The sequence below is a fragment of the Platichthys flesus genome, chromosome 2 (genome assembly GCF_949316205.1).
Source record: "Platichthys flesus chromosome 2, fPlaFle2.1, whole genome shotgun sequence".
NCBI classification, from domain to species: domain Eukaryota; kingdom Metazoa; phylum Chordata; class Actinopteri; order Pleuronectiformes; family Pleuronectidae; genus Platichthys; species Platichthys flesus.
The window spans coordinates 8480548-8491798 of record NC_084946.1 but is presented as its reverse complement, the minus strand read 5'-3'; the positions used below and the strand labels follow the sequence as shown (position 1 = coordinate 8491798).

Sequence of the window (11251 nt, the reverse complement as noted above, 5' to 3'; positions counted from 1 at the left end):
TCTGTAACTCTTCCAGGCAAAGGGGTGGATCCAGGAGTGTTTCATCACATTGTGATATATGGTGGGGTCTTTACAGTATCTATGTTGTGCAGAGAAAATTCATGGGCCTTGATGTAAAATCAGTTTGTCTGTAATGCAGTCCACAGTATGAGCTGCGTATAAATAATAAAAGTAGATTGAAGTTGTTTTATATTGTTGCCTCATGTCTAGCTGATGTTTTATGTAGTGCACCAATCACAAAAAGGCAATTTCTTGTATGTGCAAATATATTTGGCAAATAAAAGCAGTCTGATTCTGATTCGTGGGAGTAAAGTGAGTGTTAGTCTGTGTGTGGCTGTAACAGTAGTAGCAGTAAATCCCATGACTGTGACAGCTCAGTGTTTCCCCTCGGTGGAGGGTGGGGCCTCAAACGCCTCTTCACAACATCAACTTCACTCAGTAGCCAAAACACTGCAGCCATCTTGCACGGCTCGTCGAGACCGACTCATCTGAGAGTTGTGGCCCGTTAGCTTGTTGAACATCACAGTGTCTCTCCACCGGCAGTGACTCGTTGCGGGTCTGAGTCGGTGCAGCGGTCCGTACGAGGCTGACGCGGCGGCGGCGGAATATTCGATGGAAACTTTCGGTCTCCGGTTTGACGCTGATCCGTGGGGCGCCAGCTCTGGACTGACAGTTGAAGCCGTTGGCACCGCCTCTTACCAGGCGCAGCAGCCAATCACAGCCCGCACAGCTCCCCGCACCGAGCTGGCCAGCCGTTGTGCGCACGCGCCCGTCAGTTGGTAAGTACCTAACCTCAGTTGTCATGAGCCCGCAGGAGTGTGAAGATGGCGGCTCTCCCGGGCCCGCTGGATGAGCTGCCCTCACACACACAGGTGAATAAAGCGCTGGTCCGTCCCCCTGTCCGGGCTGTAGAGTCCCAACTCTACGTCCTGAGTCCCAACGACCACTGGGGCAGGCGGGAAGCAGCCGCTTATTACACGGCTATAGTTCCGGGACAAGCGGGCAGCTTCTAATGTCCAGCTGGTGCTTGGTCAACACGGCCGTGAAGGCAGGTAACTGAAACTGTTGTTTTCCTCTTTGTCTCCACAAGAGCGCACCTGAACAGCGGAGCTGACGGAGCAGACCGTTACAGGTGTCCCGCTCCATCACACCCCGCAGTGCTTGTGCCGCTTCTGAACAAGTTGAGGAGCTGGGGGGGTCTCGTCACAGCGAGGTGCCCATGGTTCAGCCATGGACGCATCGACGGACTCCACCGCAGGAAACGATCCTGGCCAGAAAACACTTGTTGGTGGCGGTGGTGCAACTTCCTCTCAGCAGGGGAGAGTGGGCTCAGTGCAGACCTGCAACGGGAGCCACACTATGAACTCTTCAGGTAGCGCCGCCGCGCACGGGGCTGCCGCCGTGTCGGGGGCAGCTGTCAGCAGCGGAGCGCTGGGGTCTGAAGGGCTGTCCGCTGCCATCACGCCGCCCGCGCCCACCACCGTCATCCAGTCGCCTCTCATGCACTCTCAGAGTGTTGGGAGCTCTGGGAACCAGGCGGCAGGAGCCACCGTGACGCTCGACAGGCCGCCTATGCAAAACGCCGGGACGGTTGCAACTTTGAATGGGAACAATAATGTGGTGGCTGCCGCTGCAGCAGGACAGCCAGGTGTAAACAATGTCCAGCATTCCTCCCCGGGCTCTTTCAGCGCCAGCCCACACATTATCAAAGCAGAGCCGCCGTCGACGATCATACAGACAGCACCGCAGCCCGCTGTCACCTACGCCCCCGTCAGCTGTCCCCGGGCTCCGGTGACCGTGGCTGCCGGTCCCGGTGGGATCCGAGCGCTGACGCCTCAGATGTTTGCCCCGAGGCTCCCGCAGCCCTGCACAGCGCAGCCCAGTGTGCAAAACTTCCAGATACCCCCGGGTGAGTGGGGACATTTACTTCCACTGATTTACACCACTGATTTCACTTTTATTCACCATTGTCATCCATTATCTCAAGATAAACTGTACACAAAACATTCTTGTTAAGTGTTGTTCTTCCAAGGTGTGTCCCTTTATGAATGATTCTTTGACACTGCTTCTGGTCTGCAATCTCAGCTGATGATATACGTCTATTTAAGTTGTCTCTTGTCATACAGATCTGCTCAAGTTGTTTAATGTGTTGTCTGCCTCGGTGCAGGGATGGTGATCATCCGCAGTGAGAATGGACAGCTGCTGATGATTCCTCAGCAGGCTCTGGCTCAGATGCAGGCCCAGTCGCAGGGAGGCATGATCCCTCGACCTGCAACCCAAACCAACGTGCCTCTTGGTCAGGTGAGATCACACGGTCCGCTCAGCAAAAGCTTTACATGGTCAAATATTATGTTTCCCTTTTTTCCCATGAACAGCCTGCCTTCCTGTCTGTATCTTCGGGAACCACTTGTTGAGTGTAAGCGCACATGTAGTAATATGGAAAGTGGTGGGGTTTATTTTTTGTTTTGTTTCTTGTATTAGGTAACATGGCTCATTAAGATGTAGTAGATGCCTTTTCTGAGTGTATGAAAGTCATTTATTGCACATCATGTTTTGCCTTCACTTCCTCTCAGGCTCCTGGAAACATCAGCAGACAACAGGCTCCCACCACCATCATTCGACAGGTCTGTCCCGCTCCAGCGACACTCGCTGCAACCACCACTCTTCACAGGCCTCCTATTCTTCAGGTAACTTCCTTCTGTATGTGGGTGTCAAACAATTCCTTGTCTTTATTTAGCCTGTTGCACATTGTTTTGTGTCCATATTTTGAATAAACGATGGGCTTTCTTACTCGTTGCCCCAGGTCTTGAGCACAGTGTCACAAAGCCCATTTGCCACAGAATGGAAGGACATCTACTTTTTTGTTTGTCTTGATTTACACAAAGTTTGACACAAAGTGTCATTGAAATACGGTCAGCACTGGGGATGCTATTAAGATACTAATAAGCTAATAGGATATTCTTACATTCTTTCAATCTTACATTGTGATACAGTATAATAGATGTTTTTTTATTTGCTCAGGTTTATTGATAATCCTGTACCTTGTTTCCTGGATTTATTAGAGCCGATCTGAGACTCAGACTTGAAGTAATTGTTCTTTTTTGAAGCGAAATATTCAATAAATGCTCCAAGCTAAATGGCTCAGGATCTGCTGGACTCGAAGCAACTGTCCGGTTTTCAAATTTCAACTCCGTTAATAACATGTGATTGTGATGTCTTTCCTCAGAGCTCAGTTGGGGCTGCAGGACCAGAAATGACCCCCAGGACTCACAGCCAAACAGCTGGGACCACAGGTTCCTCAGTAACTGTGAGCAAAGTGAGTTGTGCTAAGTTCAAGTGAACTCAGCAGGGTGTCTGCTTGTACTGTAACAGTTCACTGCCAATGACGATTGAGCATGTTGCGGCATGTAACACGGTTAATCACAAGTGAAACATGACTGTGTTCATTAACTGAATGTGTTGTGTGTCCGGCAGGAGACAATGGAGAATGTAAATAAATGTAAGAGCTTCCTGTCTACATTGATAAAACTGGCATCCAATGGGAAGCAATCAACACAGACTGCAGCCATCGTGAGAGAGCTGACTAAAGACCTGCTGGTGAGTTACCTTTACATACAATGTAAATTCACTAATGAAAGAAACACAGGTGAAAGAATCAGAAAAGGCCCTTCCTGGAAAAGCTTTAACCAAGAGACAAAACATCTGTACTGTTTGTTTCCTACCAAGGAGGGAAAACTGGAACCTGAGGAGTTCACTAGCAGTTTGTACAAAGAGCTCAAGTCCTCACCCCAACCTTACCTTGTGCCTTTCCTCAAGGTGAGAAAACTCAGGCTCTGAACTCATTGTCAGGAATGTAGCCTCCAGCTAATATTAGCAGTCAAATTTTTTTTCTCGAGCTGGAGGAAACATCTTTAAGTGCATTTCTTTAATGTCTGTATGCCTGCTTGTCTCGTGTAGAGAAGCCTCCCAGCCCTGAGGCAGCTCACTCCAGACTCAGCTGCATTCATCCAGCAGAGTCAGCTCCCCCAGCTGGTCCCAGGTCCAGTCTCCTCCACCTCATTGACCCCCACCACGGTGGTCCTAAGCAGCCCTGCCCCTCGTCTCACTGCCCCAATCAGCAGGCCGCAGCTGCAGCCAAGCATCGGCCAGCAAGGACAGACCGCTTCCATGGTAAACTAGACTGTTTTGTATATCTGGCCTTGTTCAGACCTGGTATTAAAATTGATCCAGAAGGAACAGATCACATGTTGTCAGCTCTAACGACACGTATTCAACACACCTGACATTAAAATGTATCTCCTGTGACCACTTGTGATCAGATCTCACTTCCCCACTCATATGCATATAATCACATACGTCATATCTGTCCGCGAAGACCATATTATCCCATTTTTACCCAGTCCGAGTTTACAGATGTGTACCATGTCACTGTGTTTTCATGTGTCTCAGTGTTTGTGTGTCTGTGTGTCCACACAAGTTAGTGCGAGAGAGGTAGAGAAAGAGCGGAGTCAGGGGGGGGTGAATGACTCGTGCAGTGGCTGTAACGAAAGATTTGACCAATTTAAGAATCAAATTACTATTCAAGACGTATTTGGGTATTTTCAGTCCTGTACTTATCTCTGACCACTTATGCTCTGATCACTCAGGACAGATGTTAATACCAGGCTCTGATGTCAGCTCCACCAACTCCACTTCAAAACTCTGAATTATATTCATATAAAATGTAACACAACTGATATCTCCCATAACCTCAAACTGCATCACTGTGCATCACATACCTATGTTTATCACTGTGGTAATGACCCAGTCAGAATCCTTTTCAGGTTCTGCAGCTTCAGCAGCAGAGGGTGACAGTGAGACCTCAGGTCAACTTACCACCCACCCCCATGGTGATGCTCAGGAATCAGGCCCCTGGCCGCATCATGCTGGGACAGCAACAGGTCCAGCTCAAAGGGCTCCAACCAAGTGAGGTTCACTTCTTCCTGTCGTGTGTTTGTCTTTCTTTGGATGAGCATGAGCATTTACTGTGTGTTTCTCTGCGTTAGCAGCCTTCACTGCAGCTCACAAGAACAAGCTAAGAGAGGCTGGCGGCACTTTCAAGTAAGAGCAACAATAACTGCAAATGTACTTTTTTATAACTTTTCAAATATTCCCAGCAAAATTCAAATGTTTTTTTAAATTCCCATCAACATTCATCAGCTTAAAAAAACAATATGTTTTCATATACTGTAAGGGCTGATGAAAATTAAATAAAGAAATATTGATGAACCCATTATGCTCAAGTATTAATATTGCATGAATTCCCACTCTCTTTGTGGATTCTTTAATTAAATTAAATTCTATACAATTTCATTTGTATAGCACCAAATCGCAACATACATTATTTCAAGGCACTTAACATGGTAATCTTGAGACCTTACAATATAAAAGAGAAATCCAACATTTTTAACTGGGTTGACTTCTGCATCAAAGAGTTTAGATCGCAGTCTAGTTACATAGTCTGTCTCACTGCTTTTATATTAAAAGGGATTATGACGACATCAACGATGTGGCCTCCATGGCTGGAGTGAACCTATCAGAGGAAAGCGCCAATATCTTAGCATCCAATTCTGGACTAGTGGGAGCGGTCACACGTTCCTGTAAGGATGAGCCTTTCCTCTCCTGCTCCTTGTTGCAAAAGAGGATGCTGGAGATAGGTGAGACACTTAAACTTGAACAACATTACTTTCTGTGCAGTGCCCATCCAATCCATTTCCCAAAACACTGAGGTATTGTGCTGTTTCTTTTCCAGGGAGTAGGTATGGTGTGACTAACCTGGGTGCGGAGGTGGTGAAATTTGTCTCCCATGCTACTCAGCAGCGACTCCGGGGCCTGTTAGAAAGTGTATCCCAAGTGGCCCAGCATAAAAATGTCAACTTTAAGGTTTGTTAACAGCTTTAAAACAAGTCATACAAGCTTTTGGTTTGGATTTGGTTTTAAACAGATTATTGCAGAAAAACAAATAATACAGGTGCCATGATACTGAAGGTTGTACAATATTTACTATGTTGCTTTACCATGGAACTGACGGCTCCATCATGGTGTTTTTTTGCATCCTCATGTAAACGACAATTCTTTTATGGTACGTTTGCAGGAGGATGACAAGCATGAGCAGAACAGTGACGTGCGTGCTCAGCTGAGGTTCTTTCACCAGCTGGACCATCTAGAGAAACAAAGAAAAGAGGGGCAGGAGAGAGAGATCCTCCTGAAGGCAGCTAAGGTACAGAGTCACCTCATTGTATTAAACATTGCTGAACTTTGAAGTTTTGATTATTGTTTTGTAATAAAAGAGCAGACTTTTTTTTGGGAGATTAAAAAAAATAATTTAAACCATGCATTTTGGTTGCGTTGATGCATTTCATTTAGGTGGAATGTCATGATTTAAAAGTCTACTTTTAAATAGACTTTCAGCAATGACCAGGTTCCAGTTTTCTACTTATTATATTATCTTACTCTGATGTCTCCTATTTATTAAAAATATAGATAAAATCAAGGTCATTTTATTAATAATATAAGGTGTGATATGAATGCTGATTTGTTTGCCGTGTGTTGGTTTTCTGCAGCTTTTCATCTATATTCTCTAAAGTTTGACAAATGTTCACTAGCGATTAATTGTCACTCGCCTTCAGGATGCCTGTTAGGATGTAACTCAAAGTGATAAAGTTTTATTCTGGTAACTCTGTGATTATATAGAGTAAGATGGCTTTAATTAATGATTCTGGACTTACAAAACAAGTTAAAGCAGTGAATAGGTTTTTATTGAGACAGGGTAAGTCATAATAACTCAGGTTTAAACGTTCTGCCAGCAATAGTTCCTAACGTGCGTCTTGCATTTGGCCCCTGCAGTCTCGAGCTAGGCAAGAGGACCCAGAGCAGTTGCGTCTGAAACAGAAAGCAAAAGAGGTAAGATGACATGAGGGTGCGTGACATTCAGCTCATCACTGCGTCTGTGTGTTAAGCATCATATGCTTTAATTCCAATGTTGGTCTGTGTGCGTCGTCCAGATGCAGCAGCAGGAGCTGGCTCAAGCGAGACAGAGGGAGGCCAACATGACAGCACTGGCAGCCATTGGCCCCAGAAAGAAGAAGAGAATCCTGGACTCTCAATCCTCCTCTGCTGCAGCTGAGGTAACATGAGTGACAGGACATTGTTACCTCCCCTAAGGAGGTTGTTGTCACTGCTTGTTTGTTTGTTTGTTTGTAAGTATAACATACTGGACAGGTTACTACAAAACTTGGTGGAGGCATGGGTTGTGGGAAACGATCCATTAAATTGTTCGGTGAGAGTCTGGAGTAGGAGGCATATCCAGGATTTAAAAAAAAAAATGTTCTTCAATATTATGAGATAGGGCATCTTGTGGCATTTTCACAGATTTTAGGCTAAATATTCATGATAAAATAAAAAATCTGGTATAATACATTCTATATACGCCCTGTAAGTGTGCAGCGGAGTAGATAACTCCCTGGCAATTTGGTAAAAATGTCAAAAAATGACCAAACCAGTGCTCAACTTTCATTCTTTATTGGCCCATGTCCCATCCTTCCACCATTAAAATCAGTTTGTTAAATTTAACGTAATCCTGCAAACAGACTGGGGTAAATGTTAAATGGACTGTATGTTATATAGCCCAGTCTTATTTATCCTTACAGAATAAGCTGCATTCACCCATTCCCACACTCATTCACACATTTCACTAATTTCTAACACAAACCATTGTCACACTGATACATTAGCCACCAGTGAAGACATAACCACCTTGGTGGAGGTGGTTACCATGACAGCAATAGTATCATCAGGCTACATTTGAAAATAAATGATTACGAGTAAAATGTATTGTTTATAGAATAAGCTCATGTAAGTGTTAACAGTGTGAAAGTCGCCTACTGACGGTCCAAACTGCCGTGACAAAACCCTGAAGTCCTTCTTCTCTGTTCTGAGTAAAACAAATATGAATGAAGTTTCTTATGAGTTGGAGCAGAGCGCTGGACTCAGACCCACTGTCTGCTGACTCTAGTAATCACAGATCAAATTTAAACACGTCAAACCAGTCAGATTTAATCAGTACAACACTGTGGTCTTCATAATGTGACAGAACTTTACTCACCATGCTGCTGCTGCTGCTGCTGCTCATACAGTCTGCACATCCCTGTTACTGCAGTTCATTGAATTTTATTTTCTCCACTACACATCTCGATTCATGGTTCCTGAGCCACAGTGTAGCTTTCCTTCTTTGTTTTTCACACATGTCTGGATTCTGCTCCATTTTGTATTAGTGTTCCTGTCAGTCCCCACTGAATCAGCTACTACAAGAGCAGTCTGTTCTGCAAAAAACATTTTCAGCCATTTGTTGGATCAAATGATCCTGTGTTCTCTCACAGAATGGGTCTACACAAACAATTGCTTAGAAAACAATGTGTTATATCGGTACTTTTATTTACTTTATCACAAAGGTTCTTATAATTTAAAGATGGTGTTTATTTGTACACCTGCTCACCCCCAGTGACAATACAGCTGCTTTTGTTCTGTTTCTCTTCTTGTAGACTTATTTATATTGCTCCTTGAAAAATAGAAGAAAAAATACCCATAGCTGTGTTTTATCCTGTTCGGAGCAAAGCAAATTGCCGCAGCAGTGAGCAAGTGGTGTGAAATATGGGGAAATCAAACAAGCACACAGTGGACAAAACACAAGACGTTGTTAAAAACAATACATTGTTTAACACAAGATGTTGAGTTGTGTAGTTTGAGCCACACAGGTGATGGCTGCAAGCCTTCCTAAATATTAACAGTTTTGGAAATACTCAGAACAGCTCATATTTTAGTTACTCTGAACATTCCTCCACTTCCTTCATCTAATTCAACTATTAATCCTTTTCTTTCAGCATCTTTTTTAAATCTATCTGATTCAAACATTTATCTGCTACATTTAGTTTGACCCCACTGCTGGCGTGTGTACTGCTTTTAATGCCCTCTCTATTGCAACATATTGTGTTCAGATGTTTCAGCTTAATCCAAATATGGATTTATTTTCACTTCTGCCAGAGAGGCTCTTTTCATCCCTCTTTGTCTGTTCGTTAGCATAATTATACAAAACTACAGGATGATTACGGCAAAACTTGGGTCAGGGGGATTTTTTTTTAATTAAATGAAAATAAATTTTTGGTCCAGATTATGATCAGAGGCCATATCCAGGATTTTTCTTTCTCTGTCTTGAACATCATTAGATAGGGTATTAGCTTTGGTGGAGGTATGCACTCTGGCCTATGGTGCTTTTACACAGTGAACACATTAATGAACTCCACTTCTCCCAGTGTTGGCAACATTTTTATAATTGGAATGGTAGGCTTTAAAAAGTTCCAATTATATTCAAATATTATGTACTAAGACTTAAATATTTTTAGGTAAGTCTTGATCATTTTAACATTTATGTACTGCTACCATGGACACCAACGGTAACGTGGTGTTTCCCAGTTTGTTCCTTTATATTTGTCTTCTTGAACGTGTGGAAACCCAGGCTTCTCCTTTTTGGTGAACATAATTAGTTTAGATGTGAGTAAAGATGTTTTCAGGCACAAGCTCATTCCAATGGTGATTTTTCTCTGTGTGTCTCTCATCCTGCAGGGATCAGGAGCAGCCCCCTCTTTGCCTGGTGGGGCGGGTGCGTCGAGATCCAGACCCACGCGGCAGCGGATCACACGCGTCAATCTCAGGGACCTGCTCTTCTGTTTGGAGAACGAGAAATCTACCAGTCACTCTCATTTCCTCTACAAGGGCTTTCTGAAATAGGCTTGATGTCAGACAGGAGGATGAGGAGAGGAGGTGAGAGGAGGGGAAATGAAGTGTGTGGAGAGACCGGCCGCTCCCACCACAGAGAGAGTGATATAGACTCTAGCGTATGAAGAGGAGAGGAGTAACTACCTGATCACCTGAAATACAGCAGTAGCTTCATATGATGGTCTTCTTCCTCTCTCCTCAGCTCACCTTTCTTCTTACAGAGCAGTCGTGGACTTATGCCCCTTTATTCAGCCCATACAACTTATTTTTCAAAAAAGGATAAAATAAAGGGTTTTTGTATGAACAAATGACTTGTAGAAATATGCACTGCAGCACAGTTTATTTTTTAATTATTTTTTTGTGCAGTAGACTGCAAAGCAACGGAAATAAATGTTTAACTTTACCACCGACTAATTTTATTAATGATGATTCAGTTTCTGTCAACTGAATTAGTTTCGGCCTCAAACTGTATAACCTACTGAGTTGCCTTCCTAACTATAAATAAGCCATATAGCCACACAGCAACTATTAACCCTGCTGTGTCTCCTGAGGCAGGAGCTCGCTCTCTCTCTCTTTAACCTCCAGGTCTTTACTTGACTTTTTTTCTACATATACAATATACTTGAATTAATGATTAGTTATTTATTTGACATCATGAAACAGCTCAGTTGTTTCATGTAGCTGCGATTTAAAACACATTTAGTGATGTGTGGAGATTTCAGTGTTCATGAAGAAAATACACAAATCTGTTTATTGTTCTTTTAAAAATTAGTTCTGAAGTATATTCATATTTTGCACTTCAGCAGTTTTCAGAAAGCATCTCACCTGTTCTGCTATACCAAACATACATCTACCTGAAATTTCTATTTTTGTAGATGGCCACCAACACAGCTTTTAACTCTTTTAATAGTGACTAACAGTATCCTCAATATTTTCCTGACCTGCTTCTATTTTTTTTTGCTACTGGACAGCCCCTTACATTTTTAGTACCTATACGACTAAAGAAACTTACTGTATATTTGTAAATGTTACACCCAAAGTTTTACACACGGTTTTGTATAGAATCAAGAATATACCCATACAACGCAAAGAAAAATACATTTTCTGTATTGAAAGTTTGAATAAAAATTGATTTTACAGTAACTTGTAACAGTAACTTGCTGTTTACTTTGGGTCATAAACATGTGTTATATTATTATCCACTAGAGGGAAGCATTGCATTGTGAGAAGATGTATATGTATTTTGCAGGTGGGGATAAGTCACTGTGGTAAAGGAGCTGAATGCCTTTAATTCCTTCTTCCTCTACCTGTTCACAGATAATTCCAGGTAATCGCCTCACATCTGCAGGGCCACATGTAAGAACACAGTGCGTCTCCCTTGAGTGTATGCATGAATCTATTGAACACAACTCCCATGAGCTTAACACAGCTCAACAAGAGA

The 11251-nt window shown here is 43.3% G+C and overlaps 1 protein-coding gene across 4 annotated transcripts; it reads left to right on the top strand.

Annotated features, from left to right (window-relative positions):
- The first annotated feature begins 354 nt into the window (after nucleotides 1-354).
- Nucleotides 355-10947, top strand: LOC133961312 (transcription initiation factor TFIID subunit 4-like). 4 transcript variants are annotated; one of them, XM_062396428.1, is made up of 16 exons: nucleotides 355-779; nucleotides 1091-1909; nucleotides 2168-2301; nucleotides 2574-2687; nucleotides 3227-3316; nucleotides 3475-3597; nucleotides 3727-3816; nucleotides 3958-4170; nucleotides 4824-4965; nucleotides 5046-5100; nucleotides 5527-5696; nucleotides 5792-5922; nucleotides 6134-6259; nucleotides 6886-6942; nucleotides 7044-7166; nucleotides 9658-10947. In XM_062396428.1, exons 2-16 carry the CDS (start codon nucleotides 1231-1233, stop codon nucleotides 9820-9822), a joined length of 2412 nt encoding a protein of 803 aa, XP_062252412.1. In that variant the 5' UTR covers nucleotides 355-779; nucleotides 1091-1230; the 3' UTR covers nucleotides 9823-10947. The 4 variants fall into 4 exon arrangements, with proteins under 4 accessions (XP_062252412.1, XP_062252404.1, XP_062252417.1 ...); XM_062396420.1 differs by lacking the exon at nucleotides 355-779 and adding an exon at nucleotides 784-872; XM_062396433.1 differs by lacking the exon at nucleotides 355-779 and having other exon boundaries at nucleotides 808-1909; nucleotides 5049-5100.
- Nucleotides 10948-11251: the final 304 nt, after the last annotated feature.

Bases quoted from the DNA above. Each gene is read 5' to 3' on its own strand.
- LOC133961312 (XM_062396428.1), top strand. From the start codon at position 1,231: ATGGACGCATCGACGGACTCCACCGCAGGAAACGATCCTGGCCAGAAA. The intron at 5,923-6,133 runs GTTTGTTAACAG...GTACGTTTGCAG, and splicing joins ATAAAAATGTCAACTTTAAG to GAGGATGACAAGCATGAGCA. The intron at 6,943-7,043 runs GTAAGATGACAT...TGCGTCGTCCAG, and splicing joins TGAAACAGAAAGCAAAAGAG to ATGCAGCAGCAGGAGCTGGC.